At 37.5% G+C, this 16260-nt stretch overlaps 1 protein-coding gene across 1 annotated transcript in view; it reads right to left on the reverse strand.

Annotated features, from left to right (window-relative positions):
* Positions 1 to 16260, reverse strand: part of SLC49A4 (solute carrier family 49 member 4) — a 68610-nt gene that overhangs the window by 49191 nt on the left and 3159 nt on the right. Inside the window, exon 2 of the mRNA XM_006215755.4 lies at positions 10415 to 10508. Coding sequence (XP_006215817.2) covers positions 10415 to 10508 — 94 coding nt within the window. The remainder of the gene's footprint in view (positions 1 to 10414; positions 10509 to 16260) is intronic.

The following is a 16260-nucleotide window of genomic DNA, read 5'->3' on the forward strand; positions in this document are numbered from 1 at the left end:
GGTTTCTTTTGCTGTTCAGAGCTTGTAATTTTCATTAGGTCCCACTTGTTTATTTTTGCTTTTATTTCTATTGCTTGGGTAGACTACCCTAGGAGAACATTTTTGAAATGTATATGAGATAATGTTTTGCCTATATTTTCTTCTAGGAGGTTTACTGTATCTTGTCTTATGTTGAAGTCTTTGATCCCATAATGTTTTTCTTGTCTCATAACTTTTACTTTGCCCTCTTAGTTAAAAAGTATAAAAACTTGTAATAGAAAAGAAGTGCATAAAAAAGAAAAAAATCCATAAATTCAATAATTCAGTAACTCACATAACTACTAGTAATATTCAGAATTTTCAGTCTTTTTTTTCTTTCAGTTTTTCTTTCAATGCATCTCTCAATAAAGACTTAGGCACATTTAATCACAGATATCATGTTGCATATAAGTCTTATGTACTAAATCATTTTAACTTTATAGTCTATCATAAGCATTATCTCATTTCATTCTTCATAATCATAGTGATACTGGCTCCATGAAAGTCTATCATACAGATATAAAACCTCATTGAACATTTTCCTAATGTTTACTTATTTGCTAATGTTAATAATGCTATTTGACAATCTTTGTATGAAAATATTTGCCATTTCCAAATTATTTCCTAAGGGTCAATAAGTCAAAGGGTATGAACATTTTAGACCTTATGAAATATACTCCCAAGTTGCATTTCAGAAGAGTTTGTAGTAACTTACATTCCCAAAAGTAGTGGTCGACAGTGCCTGCCTCAACAGCACTGGGTATCACTATTTAAAAAATACATGCACACACACAAACAACTTGATGTGTTTTCTATTGCTGTTATAACAAATTACCACAAACTTAGTGGCTTTAAGATGACACTAATTTATTCCCTCATAGGTCTGTAAGTCAGAAGTCCAACATGGGTCTCATTGAGCTAATATCCCGGTGTTACACAGCTGCGTTCCTTTCTGGAGGCTCTAGTAGAATTGGCTTCCTCGCCTTTCCCAGAGGCTAGCAGCCACCTGCATCCTTTGCCTCCTGGCCCTTCCTCTATCTTCAAAGCCAGCGCCAGTGGCTGAGTCCTTCTCACACTGCATCTCTCTGTCTCCCTCTTTTGTCTCTCTTTTACGGACTTTTGTGATTACACTGGACCACCTGAATAACCGAGGATAATCTCTTTATTTTAGGGTCAGATGCTTTGCAAACCTAATTCCTCTGCAACGACAGCTCTCCTTCGCTATGTAACAGAACATACTCACAGGTTCCTGATGTTAGAACAGGACATCTTTGGAGGATGGGGGCGGAGTTGTTCCACCGACCACACTTGGTCAGGCCAAAAGGCAGCTCCTTAATTTGCATTTCTTTTTTGACTACTGGTCTTCTTTCCTATTGGTAAATTATAATTTTTCTTATTTTGAATGCGTGCTTAACATACATACATCATCTGTCTGTTGTTATTCTTATTTTGACAAATAATTTTTCCTATTGGTCTATTCTTTTTTGAACCATAACATGTAACAATTTGTAATTGGTCAGGTGTATCAATTTTTCTCTTTTTGATTCTCCTTTGTTTTTCATGCTTTAGGAGAAAAAACTTTCCTAGGTAGAAATTAGATAAATATTCCTATATATTGTTTTCCAACTATTTAACTGTTTAGTTCATCTGCATTTGTTTTGATGCATGGCATGAAATGAGGATCTAAAATACTCTTTTCCTTCTAAATAGATAGCCAGTTTGCCTGGAGTAGAGACAATTAACTACCCCCAGTGTCCATTCTATTTTCCTTTTAGTTACAGAGCACCCCAGGTTTTTGCTGGGGTAAGCCATAGTCTGCATTTCCAAGCTCCCCTTGCAGTGAAGTGGGGTCTTGCTACTAAGTCTGGGCCAACGTGATCAGAGTGGGAGGATTTAAAGGTCACCTCCATGAGGACAAAATGCTCCCCCTGGTCTCCCTCTCCCTCTTCCTGTGGGATGAAATCTGACTACAGTGTTGATGAATCCACTTTGGACTGTCCTGCCAAGGTCATCTCCCTAGTGGAGCAATGAGATAGAGGGAACTTAGGTCCCTTTGCAGAACAGAGCTGCCTAAGCCCTGGCCCAGCTGCCAACTCTGTCTAACATATAAGAAAGAAATACTACCTTGTTTGAGCCATTATATTTTGAGTCTCCTCATTATAACAGCTTAACTGTTCCCTGATTGAGAAATTAGCTCCAGAATTAGGATTCTGCATTCAGAAAGACACAACACATTTGGCACTGACTTAGTGGTTAGGCTCCAGGCTGAAAAGGCAGGCGATTTGTGAGATGCAGCAAAACCACTGTTTGAGATTATATGGAACTTGTTAGAAAAAATCAGAACATTACTCTGTTCTCTGCCCCTTGCTGCTCTGAGGATGGCATGACAAGAGAGGTAGAGACAGGCAAGGGGTAGCTGGTTTGCAAGCATAGATGGAAGAGGCAAGACTCTACTAAGAAAGTTTCTCTACCCAAGGCCTACAAAGCAAATTTAATGAGAATCCAGGAATTTGAAGCCTCAGGTTTCTTCTGTATCTTTAAATAGCAGGAAATAAAATGTCCTTCAGAGCCTAGCTAGCAGCAAAATCACATTAAAGGTATTATTTTCCTATCCAGGTCTAAGTTTTTTCAGATGGCATTCAGGTGGCCACCATGAAACTGAGGGAAAAGGGATGGGCTGAGCACAAAAGCCTGTAAAGGAAAGGAGATTCAGCAGATGTTAAAACCACAGTCAGAAGTAAAAATCTCTGGGTGTGGCTACATTTAAATGAACCTACTGGATGCAAATAGAGCAGAAGCCTACTAAGTGTTTGAGAGAAATGTATCACCAAAACCCTACAAAATGGTTCTACAAAGGTTTAAGATTGCTAGATTCTTAAAGCAAGCCTCAGATCCCCAAGTCAGTATCAGGTAGAAAGTGAAACACAAAAGCTGAGGAGCCCCAAGAATGGCCTATTCTTCAACATTCACTTTAGGTACATCCACTGAGAATAATGGACCAACAGAAAGCCTTCCTGAGGATGAAGCCAAAAATAACAAAGAACAATCAAAGGAGATATTCCCAGAGAGCCACAAAGACCTGACAGAAGCCAGAGATTCTGGATTTTGAGTTGGATGCAATAACTGGACAGGACTGTGGGTTTTCTCCTTTGAGGAAGGATGAGTATGCTCTCTGTATGGAAAGAGGTAGGGAATGTGGATACATTGAGCCATCTGTTAGCTGAGACTACTAACTGTCTCCTTAGATCCTTTTTCCCCTTCTTTTGTTGTAGCATCCTTGATTTTAACTGGGGGCATGGCTGCTGAGCTACATTTCCAGCCTCTTTTGCAGATAGGTATGTGACTAAGTCTGTACCACTGGGATGTGAGTAGAACTGATATATACAACTTCCCGGGCATCACCAAAAGATGGAGTCACTTGCCTGGATGTCTTATTTTCCCCTACTGTGGGCTAAAATGAAAGCATGGTAACGAGCCAGCTTCGACCACTTGAACAAGGATATCACGCTAGGGGATTTTAGAACAATAGAAAAGGAATTTGGGTCCCCGGAACAAAGCTGCCTAACTGCCTGAAGTAGCCCACTATGTTTATACTGTTTCTTGGGAGAAAAATAAACTTTTATTTATTGAGCTCATGCATTTTTGATCTCTTTACACAGCTTAGCCTATACTTTACTAACACACGGACTGTCAATAAATGCTGACTGCTGAATTATGAATTTAAAAAGTGAAATCTGGAAACCAACATTTTAAAAGTATATTATGTCCATTTTCCCATTCTCTTTTGAAAAGTGCTTATATATTTTTACATTATTTTATGTTATCTATCATATTTGCAACACATATTTTTCCTAGTTTGCATTTTAATTTTATGATTTGTTCTGCATAGGGATTCAAACGTTTATGTAGTCAAACCTACAAATGTTTCCTTTTGTGATTTCTTTCATTGCTTTATGCCTGGAAAGAGCAGTCTCTTTAGGGATAAGCTTCATTTTCCTTTACACTGTTTCATTTTAAATATACAACTCATCAGTCCACCTGGAATATATTTTAATGCATGCCATATGGTTAAATATCCACATTTTAAAAATAGGTAACCAATTTGCCCAAACACATCATAGATAAATCTATTCAATAAAACATGATTTATTTGACAATCCTACTGATTTATGTGTTTATTATTATATGTTAAATTATTATCAAGGTCTACTTCTGGCCAATCTATTTTGTTCCTATAGTGATTTTGTTGCAGATAAAATAATCTTTTACTTGTTTGGTCCTTTTGGTATTAAGGAGGAAAAAAGAATCAATGGCAAATTCTTATTCAGAAGAAAAGAATAAACAGGCATTTGCAACAGACTTTGAATATATTCTTCATAACTTTCAACTCAGTTTACTCTGAAAATCCTATCAACATTCGTGATTATGACTACAGGAAGGAGAGAGAGGGTTATAAATCAGGGAGGGGCACTCAAGGGACTTCTGGAGTTCTAAACCAGGTGATGGGTACATGGCTGTCTCTTTTATGATTACTTCACTAAATGTACATAAATGTTTTATGTACTTTTCTATATGTATATATTTAAAAGTAAATTTAAAAATTCATATCATGATATTGTGGGTCCTTAGAAAAAATGTCTCAGAAATAACCATACCCCAAAGACAATTAAAGGGAAAAAAAGTATTTCCCCAAACCCTAAAGATCATTTTACATACCTACCTACTCCCTTTTTCCCCCTGTTAAACGTTTATTATGAGGAGTTAATCTCCTACCAACCTTTCTAAACTGAATCCCAACTGACCATCATGCAGAAATACATTCATGAAACCTGAACTCTGGAATTTTAAGAGTCAAACTGGGGCAAATAAAATTCTTAAATAGAAGGTAGATCTTAATCTGCTTTAAAATAAGACATTAAAATATTATGTGATTATGCTGTAGGATGGGCAAGCACAATGCAATTTGCTTAATGCTATTTAAAGTGAGGATGCTATGTGCCTTGGGCAGTCACTGTCATACTTAAATGAGCTTAAAATTAACTAAAGGAGCTTGTTAAGACTAAATGAGTAGGACTGGAGTGGGGCCTAGGGGTCTCCATTTTTAATAAGCAGGTAGTCTGTAGACTATACTTTAAAAACACACGGATCTGAAGTCTACGTATTTTACAGAGAAGAGTCTTAGTTCTTAAATCTACCAACTGTTCATTTCTATATCAAAAGGTTTATATTTCTATCCTGAGGAAATTTACATATAACCCTTCCTCACTTTTCCTTCTCTTACTCTGATTGTTGAAGATATGATGTGGTCATTTCAGTTTCTCCTAATTAGTGTTTTCAGTTCAAAAAGTGATCCATGCACATGGTAAAGATATTCCCAAGAAGAGGAAAGAGTATAAAATAAGAAGTAAATCTCCTTTCCACCCCAGACTTCTAGTTCCCCAGGCATCCTCTGCAGAAACAACCAATGGTAATGGTTTCTTTCAGAAACAGTCCTTGACAAATACTAAGTGGAGTGTATTAAACACAATGTTATAAACCTTGTCTTTTTATAAAACTCAATGATATATCTTGGAGATATTTCCGAATCAGCACTTTCAGAACCTTTTCAGAGCTACATATCATTCCACTATATATTTCACCATAACTAGTCTTCTGCTGAAGATAGTTGGGTTGCATCCAGCCTTCTGCTATAACAAAGCAAAGCCATACATACTTGGTTGACCTTACAAACTGGTAGAGCTTTGTATGTGGGTGAATTTTCTAGAAGGACAAGTATTGGGTTAAAGGACACGTACATTATGAATTTGATAAACACTGCCAAAATGCTCTCTGAAAAGGATGCCCCAAATTACTCGCACATCAACAGTGCCTATTTTTCTCTCCACCTCAGGCAACCCAGTACATTGTCAGGCTTTTTCATCCTTGCCAATAAACAGACATCTCATTGCACTTTTAATTGTCATTTCTTTAACTATGATGAGGTTGTCAAGCATCTTTTAAGATTATGTCACTTGATTTTCAATTTCTGTAATTATTTGCTCATATCTATCACCCATTTTCCTACTGACTTGCTATTTTTCTTACTGATTTGACAGAGTTCTTTTTAACTAAGGAAATAATCCATTTGTCTTACTGTTGCAAACATTTCACAGTTTTTAACTTATCTTTTGACTTTGTTTTGTAGTATATTTAATCATGCAGACACTCTGTTTTTATGTAGTCAAAAGTATTAAGCCTTTCTTATGCTCTCTGGGATCTGTGCCTTAGTTGGAAGGCCTTCCATATTCTAAGATTATTAAAAATCAGTCTCATTTTCTAATACTTCTGTGGTTCATTTTTCACATTTAAATCTTTGATCCAGTTGGAATTTACTTAAGTGACAGAGCAGAGATTTAAGGCTCTTCTTCATTTTTTTTTTCCAGATAGTTAAGCAGTTATAAAACCGTTCACTAAACAATTCATCTTTTCTGGTATGGTCATTTTAAATGTAGTATTGCGAGCTGCAAAGCATTTCACAATAGAGTATATTTCTAGCAAGTCTATGCTTACTAGAATTATCCTATTTAACTATCTAACACACATTAGTGAATGTTATTTATTGTTAGTATTAATGAAAATTATACTGAATTGAAAGATAACACATTATGGAAATCACTGGATACACCGATGATTAGAAGCAAATATAACCTAGGTGGGGAGAGTGTAGCTCAGTGGTAGAGCGCATGCTTAGCATGCACAAGGTCCTGGGTTCAAGCCCCAGTACCTCCACTAAATAAATAAACCTAATTACCTCCCCACTCTGAAAAAAAAAAAGGAGATGTAACCTACTATAAGTTCACCTTCTAGAAGTCTATAAATTGTTTACTGGACATGCAATAATGTATTTCACACTACAGAGCAATGCCATCTGTAAATCGTTTGGTATGACTTGCTTCCCAATCACAAAAGAAGAAATGCTTTATAATTCATTATTCTAAGTTCCTTATTTATTTGTGATATTAATAAGAGAAAAGTGGTAAAATAATTTTTCCTGAATTTTCATTGGTACTATGCAGATAAAAGAAATACTGATACTATGCAGACGTAGAATACCATTAGGAAGGTGGTAATAATGGTTGTGACTGAGGAAGGACTTGTCAGAAAGCTGCTATTCTCAGGTCTTAAGACTTACAGAAGCTAAAATACAGGAAGAAGGCTGAGTCAGATGCTCAAAAAGCTCCAAGTGAAACAGGGGCACAGACACACAGATTGCTCAATCCTTCTTTCAGTGCTGGTCAAATGCATATTAAAGGTCTTTATCCCTTCCTGCTGAGTGTCAGATGGAGACTGAAGCTTAGAAGTGGTGATCTATTGAAGCTGCTAGTCAAAAATACGTATTCCAATTGGAGCATTTTCATTTTAACAGCTGCACACGCATTGTTAATAGTGCTGCTCAAAAGAAATATTGTATGAACATAAAATGAAGTCTCGTTTCATGGGGATAATATCCCCACATTCCTTACAGATGAACACACAAAGGGTGAAAATTCAATTTATACTCTTATGAAAGATTCAATCTCTCGGAACTCTTTACTCCTCTTTCTTCTCTTTCCTATCTTTGTTTTCATTTCTTTATGAGCTCTATTTCTTTTTCATTGTACTTTCTCTACCAACACAGAGTTTTTACTCTTTATTATTTCTATAATTTTATGTCTGGAAAGGATATGAAGGGATATAAGACTAGAGAGAAGCAATAGAATGGATGGCCCAAAGCAGAAGAAAAGCTAACAAAAATACAAGTAGGCATTTTATAGAATGCATTGTTGAATTTAAGCTTAAAGCTTAAGCTTTAAACTGAAATTTGTACTTAAAAACTGTAGGTGCTATTTTTAAAAAGCTGGATATTTGAAAAATTAAGAACATGTCAAACAATGAAAACTCATCTGTTAAAACCTCACTCAGAGGGATAGGAAACGAAGGCCAGCGTTCCACAGGAACCCCGAAGATTTTGCTGTCTGCCTTTTAAAATATGAAACACTTGTACTCTAAATTTTCTGGAAAGATAACACATTTTGAAAAATTGAAAATTAACAGCATTTATTTTGAAACTGAAAGATTCTGCTCCAAATGAAAGTCAGCGTCTTGCACCTAAAACCCACTCCTTCCTCCTCCTGTGTCCTGTGTCTCTGTCAATGGAATCAATAATTTCAGTCTCCAGTGTGCAACCTCAATCATAATCACCTCCCATCCCTTTTTCTCCTGTTCTGCCTCACATCTGTGCTATCCTTTCCATTCCCACAACTTCCCAGGGCCAGGGAGTCATTCTGGACTCCTCACTTTCTATTATTCTTGTTATCCAATCCATTGGCAAATCCTTCAAAATGTAATCAGAATCTGACCACTTCTCACCACCACCCCTGCCACCACTATGACTCAAGCCACCACCATCTCTCACCTGGTTTATTGGTTCCCTCGCTGGTGTCCCTACTCCTGCCCTTGACCTCCAGCATCAGTTTATTCTGTGACCACAGTTCTACTCAGCTTAAAGCTGCCAATGGTTTCCTAGCTCAGAAAAAGCTGAAGTCTTTACAGGGTCTTAAAGGAGCTCGTCGCACACGCCCACCGCCACCCATAACTGTGCTGGTCTCATTTCCTACCACTCTCCCCATGGAGTCTCTGCCTTGGCTACAGCCCTACCAGCCTCCCTGCCAGGGGTGCTCCTCCCTTCCCACCCTTTACACCTGCTGTTCTCTCTGCCTGGAATTCTTGTCCCCTACATAATGCATCATCCATCCATTTCCCCAGGCTTTACCCCCAAAAATTATGTTCCCAGTAAGATTTTTTTGCCCTTCCTCTCTGAAATCTCACCATCCTTCCCCTGACATTTCAAATCCTTCTTTCCAATTTTATTTTTTTTCTCCATAACACATCCTATGTATTTAACTTATTTATCTAGTTTATTGACAGTCTCCCCAACTGGAAAGTAAACTCCACAAAAAAGGGATTTTTCTGTTGTACTCCCTGCTATATCCCCCATGTCCAGAAGAGAGCTTGGCACAGAGAAGGAGCTCAGTGAATTTTGTTGAATAAATGAACTAATAAACGAATAAACAAATAAAACAAAAGAATGACTCCAGCTTGGGCTCTCACTGCATCTTTCCTGGTCTTCTGCTGGCAGTCTCAACCCTCCATAATCAATCCTACAAACTTCAATTCAGTAGTTTATCTAATACAGGTCTGATCCTACTGCTGCTCAGATTAAGAGTTTAAGTGGCTCCCAACTGTCCAACGAGGAATTACAGTTCTCCAGGATGGTATCAATACCCTTCATAATCAGGATACCCTTTTCTAAATTCATCTCTTCATATTCCATTCTTAAACCTTATTTTGTAGACCAGTGTCTCCCAAACTTGAGTGATTTATGGGACCTTTTAAAGAGGAAAATTTTGTTCAGTGGCTCTGAAGGACAAAACCAAGGATCCCAGTTTGATAAACACTAGTTTAAGAAACTGGCATCCTAGTCAAAAAAAATTTTTTTTTAGATAAATAACAAGGTCCTACTGTATAGCACAGGGAAATATATACAATAGCTTATAATAACCTATAATGAAAAAGAATATGAAAAAGAATATATATGTAATTGAATCACTATGCTGGATACCTGAAACTAAGACAACATTGTAAATCAAGTATACTTGATTTTAAAAAAGTTTTAAAATTATAGATTATTATTGGTTAAAAAATCTTTTAATTTTAAAATTTTAGTTTTTAACCAAAAGGAAAACAATATTTTAAAAAATCTTCATATACTTTGTACCCCCTGAGAACAAATCCATGGACCCCAGTTGCAGAAATGCTGCTGTACAGAAACCAAACTACCGACCTATCCCAGAAGAGGCCTATGCTTCCCTGCCTCTGTGCCTTTGTTCCTGCTGTTCCTCTACCCTGGAGCAACTTCTCCTACCTATAGCTATCAAAACCTTACTTATCCTTCAATGCCTAGTTTAACTGTTACCTTCGTCATGAACCCTTCCTTCTGACAACCTCAGTCAAAACTGCTCTCAGTCTCTAGGGGTAATTTTATAAATCTTCGATGGCATTAACTACATTATTCTTCTTTATGTTATACTATATTTTCCCATGATTATTATAGCTCCTGGATAGCATAAAGATTAACTTGTTCTCTTTTTATTTATACAACAGCTAGTATAGTGTCTTCCATATGACAACTAATAAATGCCCGTTGATTTAATCATCATGTCAGGAGAGGGACAAAAAGCTGCTATAAATATGACCCTCTATTGATGATCTTAAAAATGGAACTGTTTACTAAAAGCTTATAACCAACATATATTGTACACTCATAACAAAAAAGAAAAATGTGGAGAAAAAATTTAAAGTGACTTATAGGATTTACCTTCTTTTAAGCATTAAGTCTGATATAGGTATGCATCTTAGACCAGTTCCCAAAACCATCAGAAAGGACGTCAGAAGCACGGTTATCCGAAGACCTAAAGGAAACAAAAATATATGGATTGTTTTCTATTTTCTTGTCAAGTAAGTCCAATGTTAAGAATAAAGATTTTTTTAATTCAATCATATTGGGATTATCTTCTAGTATATGCTTCCTCTATAACTCCCAACACGGAGGGGAAAAAACTCTGTGTGCTGAAAATGAAATGATCCTAACTTTAATAGAAAACTTGCATGAGCACATCAAGGATAGAGGAAAAAGTTCTATTAGTTCTCGATATTTAAAATCAATGATCAGAAAGCTCTATTCAGATACAACACTAAAAAATGTAGAAAATAATTTTAAAAGACAAAGTATTTTAGTTTTATATCTCAAATATAAAATTTCTAATTTTCAAATGCAAGCTGTTAATAAAAAAAAAATCTAAACTGCCCCTAAAAAGTTTAAGATGGCAGATTATTGCTGTAAGTCTTCTGAAAAAAAAGACAATTGGCTGATTACTTATTTTATCCTATAATCAGGACAAGTTTGTCATAGGGTCTTAGGAGGTGGTGCATTAGAACTCTTCAATTATTAATATAATGGTCTTTTAATTTTTCTTGATTTATCAGATGGCTTTCAACTTATAGAATGACGCTGTTTAAAAAAAAAGTACAGCTTAGGACTTCAGAAGATAATGTGGATCAGATAGCTTTTCCCTTTGTATCCCAAATAAAATCATTTTGAAAATGTGTCAGTTACATGGATAACAGGGCAAAAGAGGATATAAAATTAAAAAATAAGGTAACCCCAAATTAGACACAGTAACTATGGCAGAATAATGTAATGGGACTGTATCTTCCTACTGTTGGAATGCTGCACTTTTCTTACTACTAAATTAATGCTGCCTTACTTTTTGTAGCTGCCACACCACATAGGTGGCTCACACTGAGTATGTGGCAAAGGTGGCAACATTTTTTGCAATTTTTCCCAAACTCAAGACCTCCTTGAAACCATTTCACAGTGAATAGACTTAGACTGTTTAATGCAATTTTTTTTTCCAGACCTTTCTTTTTCTGGCAAAGGGGAGATGGTTAAATGCTTGGTTTTCAAAGGGCTTCTCTGCTTGAAGGAAATTGAAAGTCAACAAAACTATAATTATGCAGATTAAACACAGCAAGGAAAATAAACTTGAGATTCAGATCAGGCACATACACACTACACTGAGGATAATTTGTGGTATGAACTGAGTTAGCTTTATAATATTTTTATGTGATCTGAATATGATTAATAAAATTTGGCAGAAGGAATACCACAGAAAATTGTGCTTCTCAGGAACAAGTAACGCATACATACTGCTCATTTACCGCTTCTAATAACAGAACACAGATTTTAAAACCACATTATAGCCATAGGAAATAAAACATAATTAATAAAACGTACATTCATGGTCATAAATATCCTGAACTTGGAAAATGTTGCTCTTATAAGGTTACACTGAGTGCCCTATGAGATAGTAGATAAAATTTTATAGATTTGGGACATTAAGGCTTACATTCTACATGATGTTTATTTTTTTTCTAATATTTGGTTTGTAATCAAGGTAAACAGCCACCAAGTGAGCATTGAGGCATTGTGTATAGCCCTGTGGTTCAAATAAACACATTTCCTATTACTACTGCTGAAAGCTAGAATACTTTTCTACTCAATTATGACATTTATCAAATATATGATAATATTAACAGCTAATATAAACTTCTAAGAATAAAGAAGTTGTGAAAGCAGATTATTATAAAGCAACAGCACAGTCACAGCTTGTAGCTTTCTTATTTCTAATTGTTGCCAAGTATTACTTAATCCACCTCAGCTGATGCTCAGTTTTGAATAGAATGCTTTCTTGATTTCATATGAATCTTGACCTGCAGGACTCTATAGTTCCAGGTAATCAAAAAGACATCAGCTAACTTTGGAAGGAGAGGTATGAGGAACCCCCCAAAATAGGCTTATGAGACATTTAGGATCTTCATATTAAATAGATTCCAAGTGATTTACAACCAGTACATGAGTGCAAAAACTATCCAATGAAAAGTGTGGGAATAATTTTGGAAAACCAAACGACTGAAAATAAAAATAAATTCTACTCAAATACGGCAGCCAGACTCTGCAGGAGGCCTCCTTCCAACAGATGAGCCAACTCCTTTTGCTGGTGAACCGACTGGGGACAGGAAGAGAGCCCCCACAATAAGTACCTAAAAATCATCATACACAGTTGATTGAAGGGAAAAACCCCACCATGCACATATCCATAGTGGATGCATGGAAATCAGTTTTATCTGGCAAAACTGTCCTTCCCAGGCCTCACACTTCCATCAGCTGGGGTGCAGACAGGCATTTTGTTTGCTCCTGGCAAGACCACCTACCCCTATCCCCAAAAGCCACACCATCGCCACCCCAATCTACCCTGAAGACTATGAGACTCATCATATTGTGCCTGCTTTTTCTGTTCACCTTGGTCATGAGAGACCCAAGATTCACAGGTCATCTTTATCCCAATATGGCTTCATGCATCCCATAATCTGATCTCATCCCTGCCACTTCCTCAGTTCCCCAAATCTTTCTACTGTGCCTTCTGGAGTGGTCAGAATCAGCGGAGCAGTGGAATCCCTCTACTTTCAAGCTTTTCCCTCTTCTGTTCACCTTTTCACTCCTCTGAAACCTCTTCCCTGAGGACACTGCTTCCCCAGCCACTTTAGATCACTGTTACTCTCTCCTCCCTAAAGTGCCCAGTCTCTTCTCTCTCGATGCTTTTTCTCTGGTTTGAAGCAATATGATTATTGTGTGCCTTGCTGTAGTTTTATTAACGCTGAGATTTGCTTGGTGTGCTTTTCTTCATGCTGTTTCTTTCACTGGGATTCTTGAATGTCTTAGATTTGTAGGTTTATGAATATTACCAAGTTTAGAAATTTTTCTGCCATTATTTCTTCAATCCATCTCCCCATTACCACCTCATCTCACTCCATGCCCTTTCTTTTCCCTTACCAATCTCTTCTCATTTGGGGACTCTAGTTACATGTATATTAGAACACTTAAAACTGTCCTGCACTGATACTTGTGGGGGTTTTGTTTTTAATCTTTTTTTTCTTTGTGTTTTCTTTTGGGCAGTATTTATTGCTGTATCTTCAAGTTCACTAATCTTTTCTTCTGCAATATCTAATGAGCTGTTAAATCTTACCCAGTATATTTTTTGGGTCTTAAACACAGATAACGTTCTCATCTCTAAAAGTTTAACACTGGTCTTTTTATGTTTTCTGTGTCTCTCCTTAATATGCTTTCTTCTGCCTTCTTAAACATATGTAATACACAGTAGCTGCTTTGATGTCCTTGTCTATAAATTCTATTCTGTGTCATTTCTTGGTCCAGTCTGATTGCTTTTCTCCTCTTTATGGGTTGTATTTTCCTGCTCCTTAGCGTGCTTGGTAATTGCTGATTTGGATGTCAGGTATTCGGAATTTTACCCCGTTGGGTGATGAATTTCTTTTTTTCACTCCTTTAAATATATTTGAACAATGTTCTGGAATACTAAGTTACTTCTGATCTTTTCAAGGAGTAGTTTTAAGTTTTATTAGGTGGAACCATAGCAGCCTTTAGTCTAGAGCTTGTTTGTCTTTACTGCGGAAGCAATGCCCTTCCGAGTATTCAACCCAGCCTCTTATGTATTATGAGGTTCTCCATTCTGGCTATTGGGAATGTGAACTATTCCCAGTCTCGTGTGAACTCTGAGAATTGTCCTACCTGCTCCTCTTTGGTAGTCCTTTTTCCAGACTTGGGTAGTTTCCTCACGTGTAACTGGTAATGAGTGCTCAGCTGAAGACTCAAGAGGAACTCCTCGCAGATCTAAAACTTCCTCTCTGGTACTCCACCCTAAGAATTCTAGCTATGCTGTCCTCTTAGAATTCTCAACTGTCTCCTCAACTTAGGAAAACTGTGGAGCTCTGCTTGACCTCCCCGTCTTGTGTTGCTGCCTGGAAGTTCTCTGTCATTCTGAGAAAGCATTCTGTCCTGCTTTACCTACCTGCTCTATTGTCCAATGTCTGAAACACCACTGTTTCATATACTTTGATTCTGTTGTTTGTTTTCAGTTGTTTTAGATGGAAGGATAGATCCAGTTCCTGTTACTCCATCAGGGCCAGAACAGGCTTTGATCTAACTCTATCTGACTGTCATACTCACCACTCTCTGCTGCAGCTGTCTGCAGACCACCACATACCTCCCTCTGCATCATGCATCCTCACAGTTTGAAACTGTCTTGCTCATTGTTACTCCAGAGGAAACTACTTCTTTCATAAATCAAGTGGTTTCAATACCCATGAGATGACCCTTTCAATATCCTGGCTGCTCCGTCCCCTGACTTCTTATTCCATAATCATGTCCTCTACCCGACCTCAGTCATCCACCCTCTTGGTTATACTCTGACTTTATCTTTATCATAATTGTATCCATGAAGTAATCTTAATTTAAAGCATCCCATTCTTCAACCATGACCTTCTCTTTCCCACTCATGCCCTCTAGTACTCTATAAATTCTTTATCCAATTGAGAATGACAATTTTGGAGCCTACTACTTGTTCTCATCCACTTTCATGTGTTACCTTTTCTCCTTTCCCCAGTTTAGATTTGATAGTCCATTGTTACATCACTCTCTACAATCCTCTACTCTTGGCCTGCACTTTCTTAGTCCTATTCGCCTGGCAAACCACAACCTGGTTACATCTCTCTCTGTCAACTCTGCCCATGCCTGTGCTTGCCCAACAGAACAGGCTGGAGGAAAACACACAACTATGCTCATTGGTCTCACTTGTCATTAATGTCCAGTCACTGAAAGCAGGCCCTTAGTGCTGCCCAACAATTCCACTGTATTTCCTAGTGCATGTGTTCTCTGCTTTCCCAGGAAATAGTATCATAACTCATCCTCTCTCTTCCATCTTCCAATAACTGTTGCCCTATCCTATCAGGCGAAAATTTGGTTCATATTTTCTGAGAACTCTAAACAAAGATAACTTCCACAAGCTCCTACCACCCACCACCTGCATCCGAATCTATACACTCTGTCTTCTCTCCTGTTACTACTGAAGAATTGGCTGTCAACACTTCTCTCTAAGGCCAACCTGTCTACTTGCGCTCTGGGGGCCTGTATGCCATCTTGCTTACTCGAGGACATGGCTACAGCAGTTCTTCCCTCTCTCTCTAGCGTTGTCATTTCCCGCTTTCTACTGGATCGATTAGGACACTGCATTCCAGAGATAGTCTTTAATATCGCTTATCTTTAAAAATGCCTTCTCAGTAACCACACTCCCCCTGGCTACTACCCATTTCTCTGCTGTCCTTTAAAGAGTAACTGCTTGACATAAATGTCTACATTCATTGTCTCTAATTCCTCTCCTTGCATTTTGTTTTGAACTCACCCCCACCACTCCAATGAGACTATTTTTTTAAAGGACACCAAAGATCTCCACGTTGCTAAATCCGAGGCCTCACTAGCTGGTTCTTCCTTATCTTCCCAAGCTCTAAATGTCAGACCGCCCAGGGGCTCAGTCTTCTTCTAAAGCAACTTCTCTCTCCACAGGTGATCTCACTCAGCTCCAAGACCCTAAATATCATTATAGGTTGACACATCCCAAATTTATTGCTCAGGCCTCTTCTCTGAACCCCGTATTTGTAAATCCAACTGACAGTTTAACCTGCCTACCTGGATATCTAATAGGCATTTCAAATTCCTGACCTGCATCCCATCTACCCCCAAATGCTCCTTCC

This window comes from Vicugna pacos, chromosome 1, assembly GCF_048564905.1.
Source record: "Vicugna pacos chromosome 1, VicPac4, whole genome shotgun sequence".
In the NCBI taxonomy this organism is placed as follows: Eukaryota; Metazoa; Chordata; class Mammalia; order Artiodactyla; family Camelidae; genus Vicugna; species Vicugna pacos.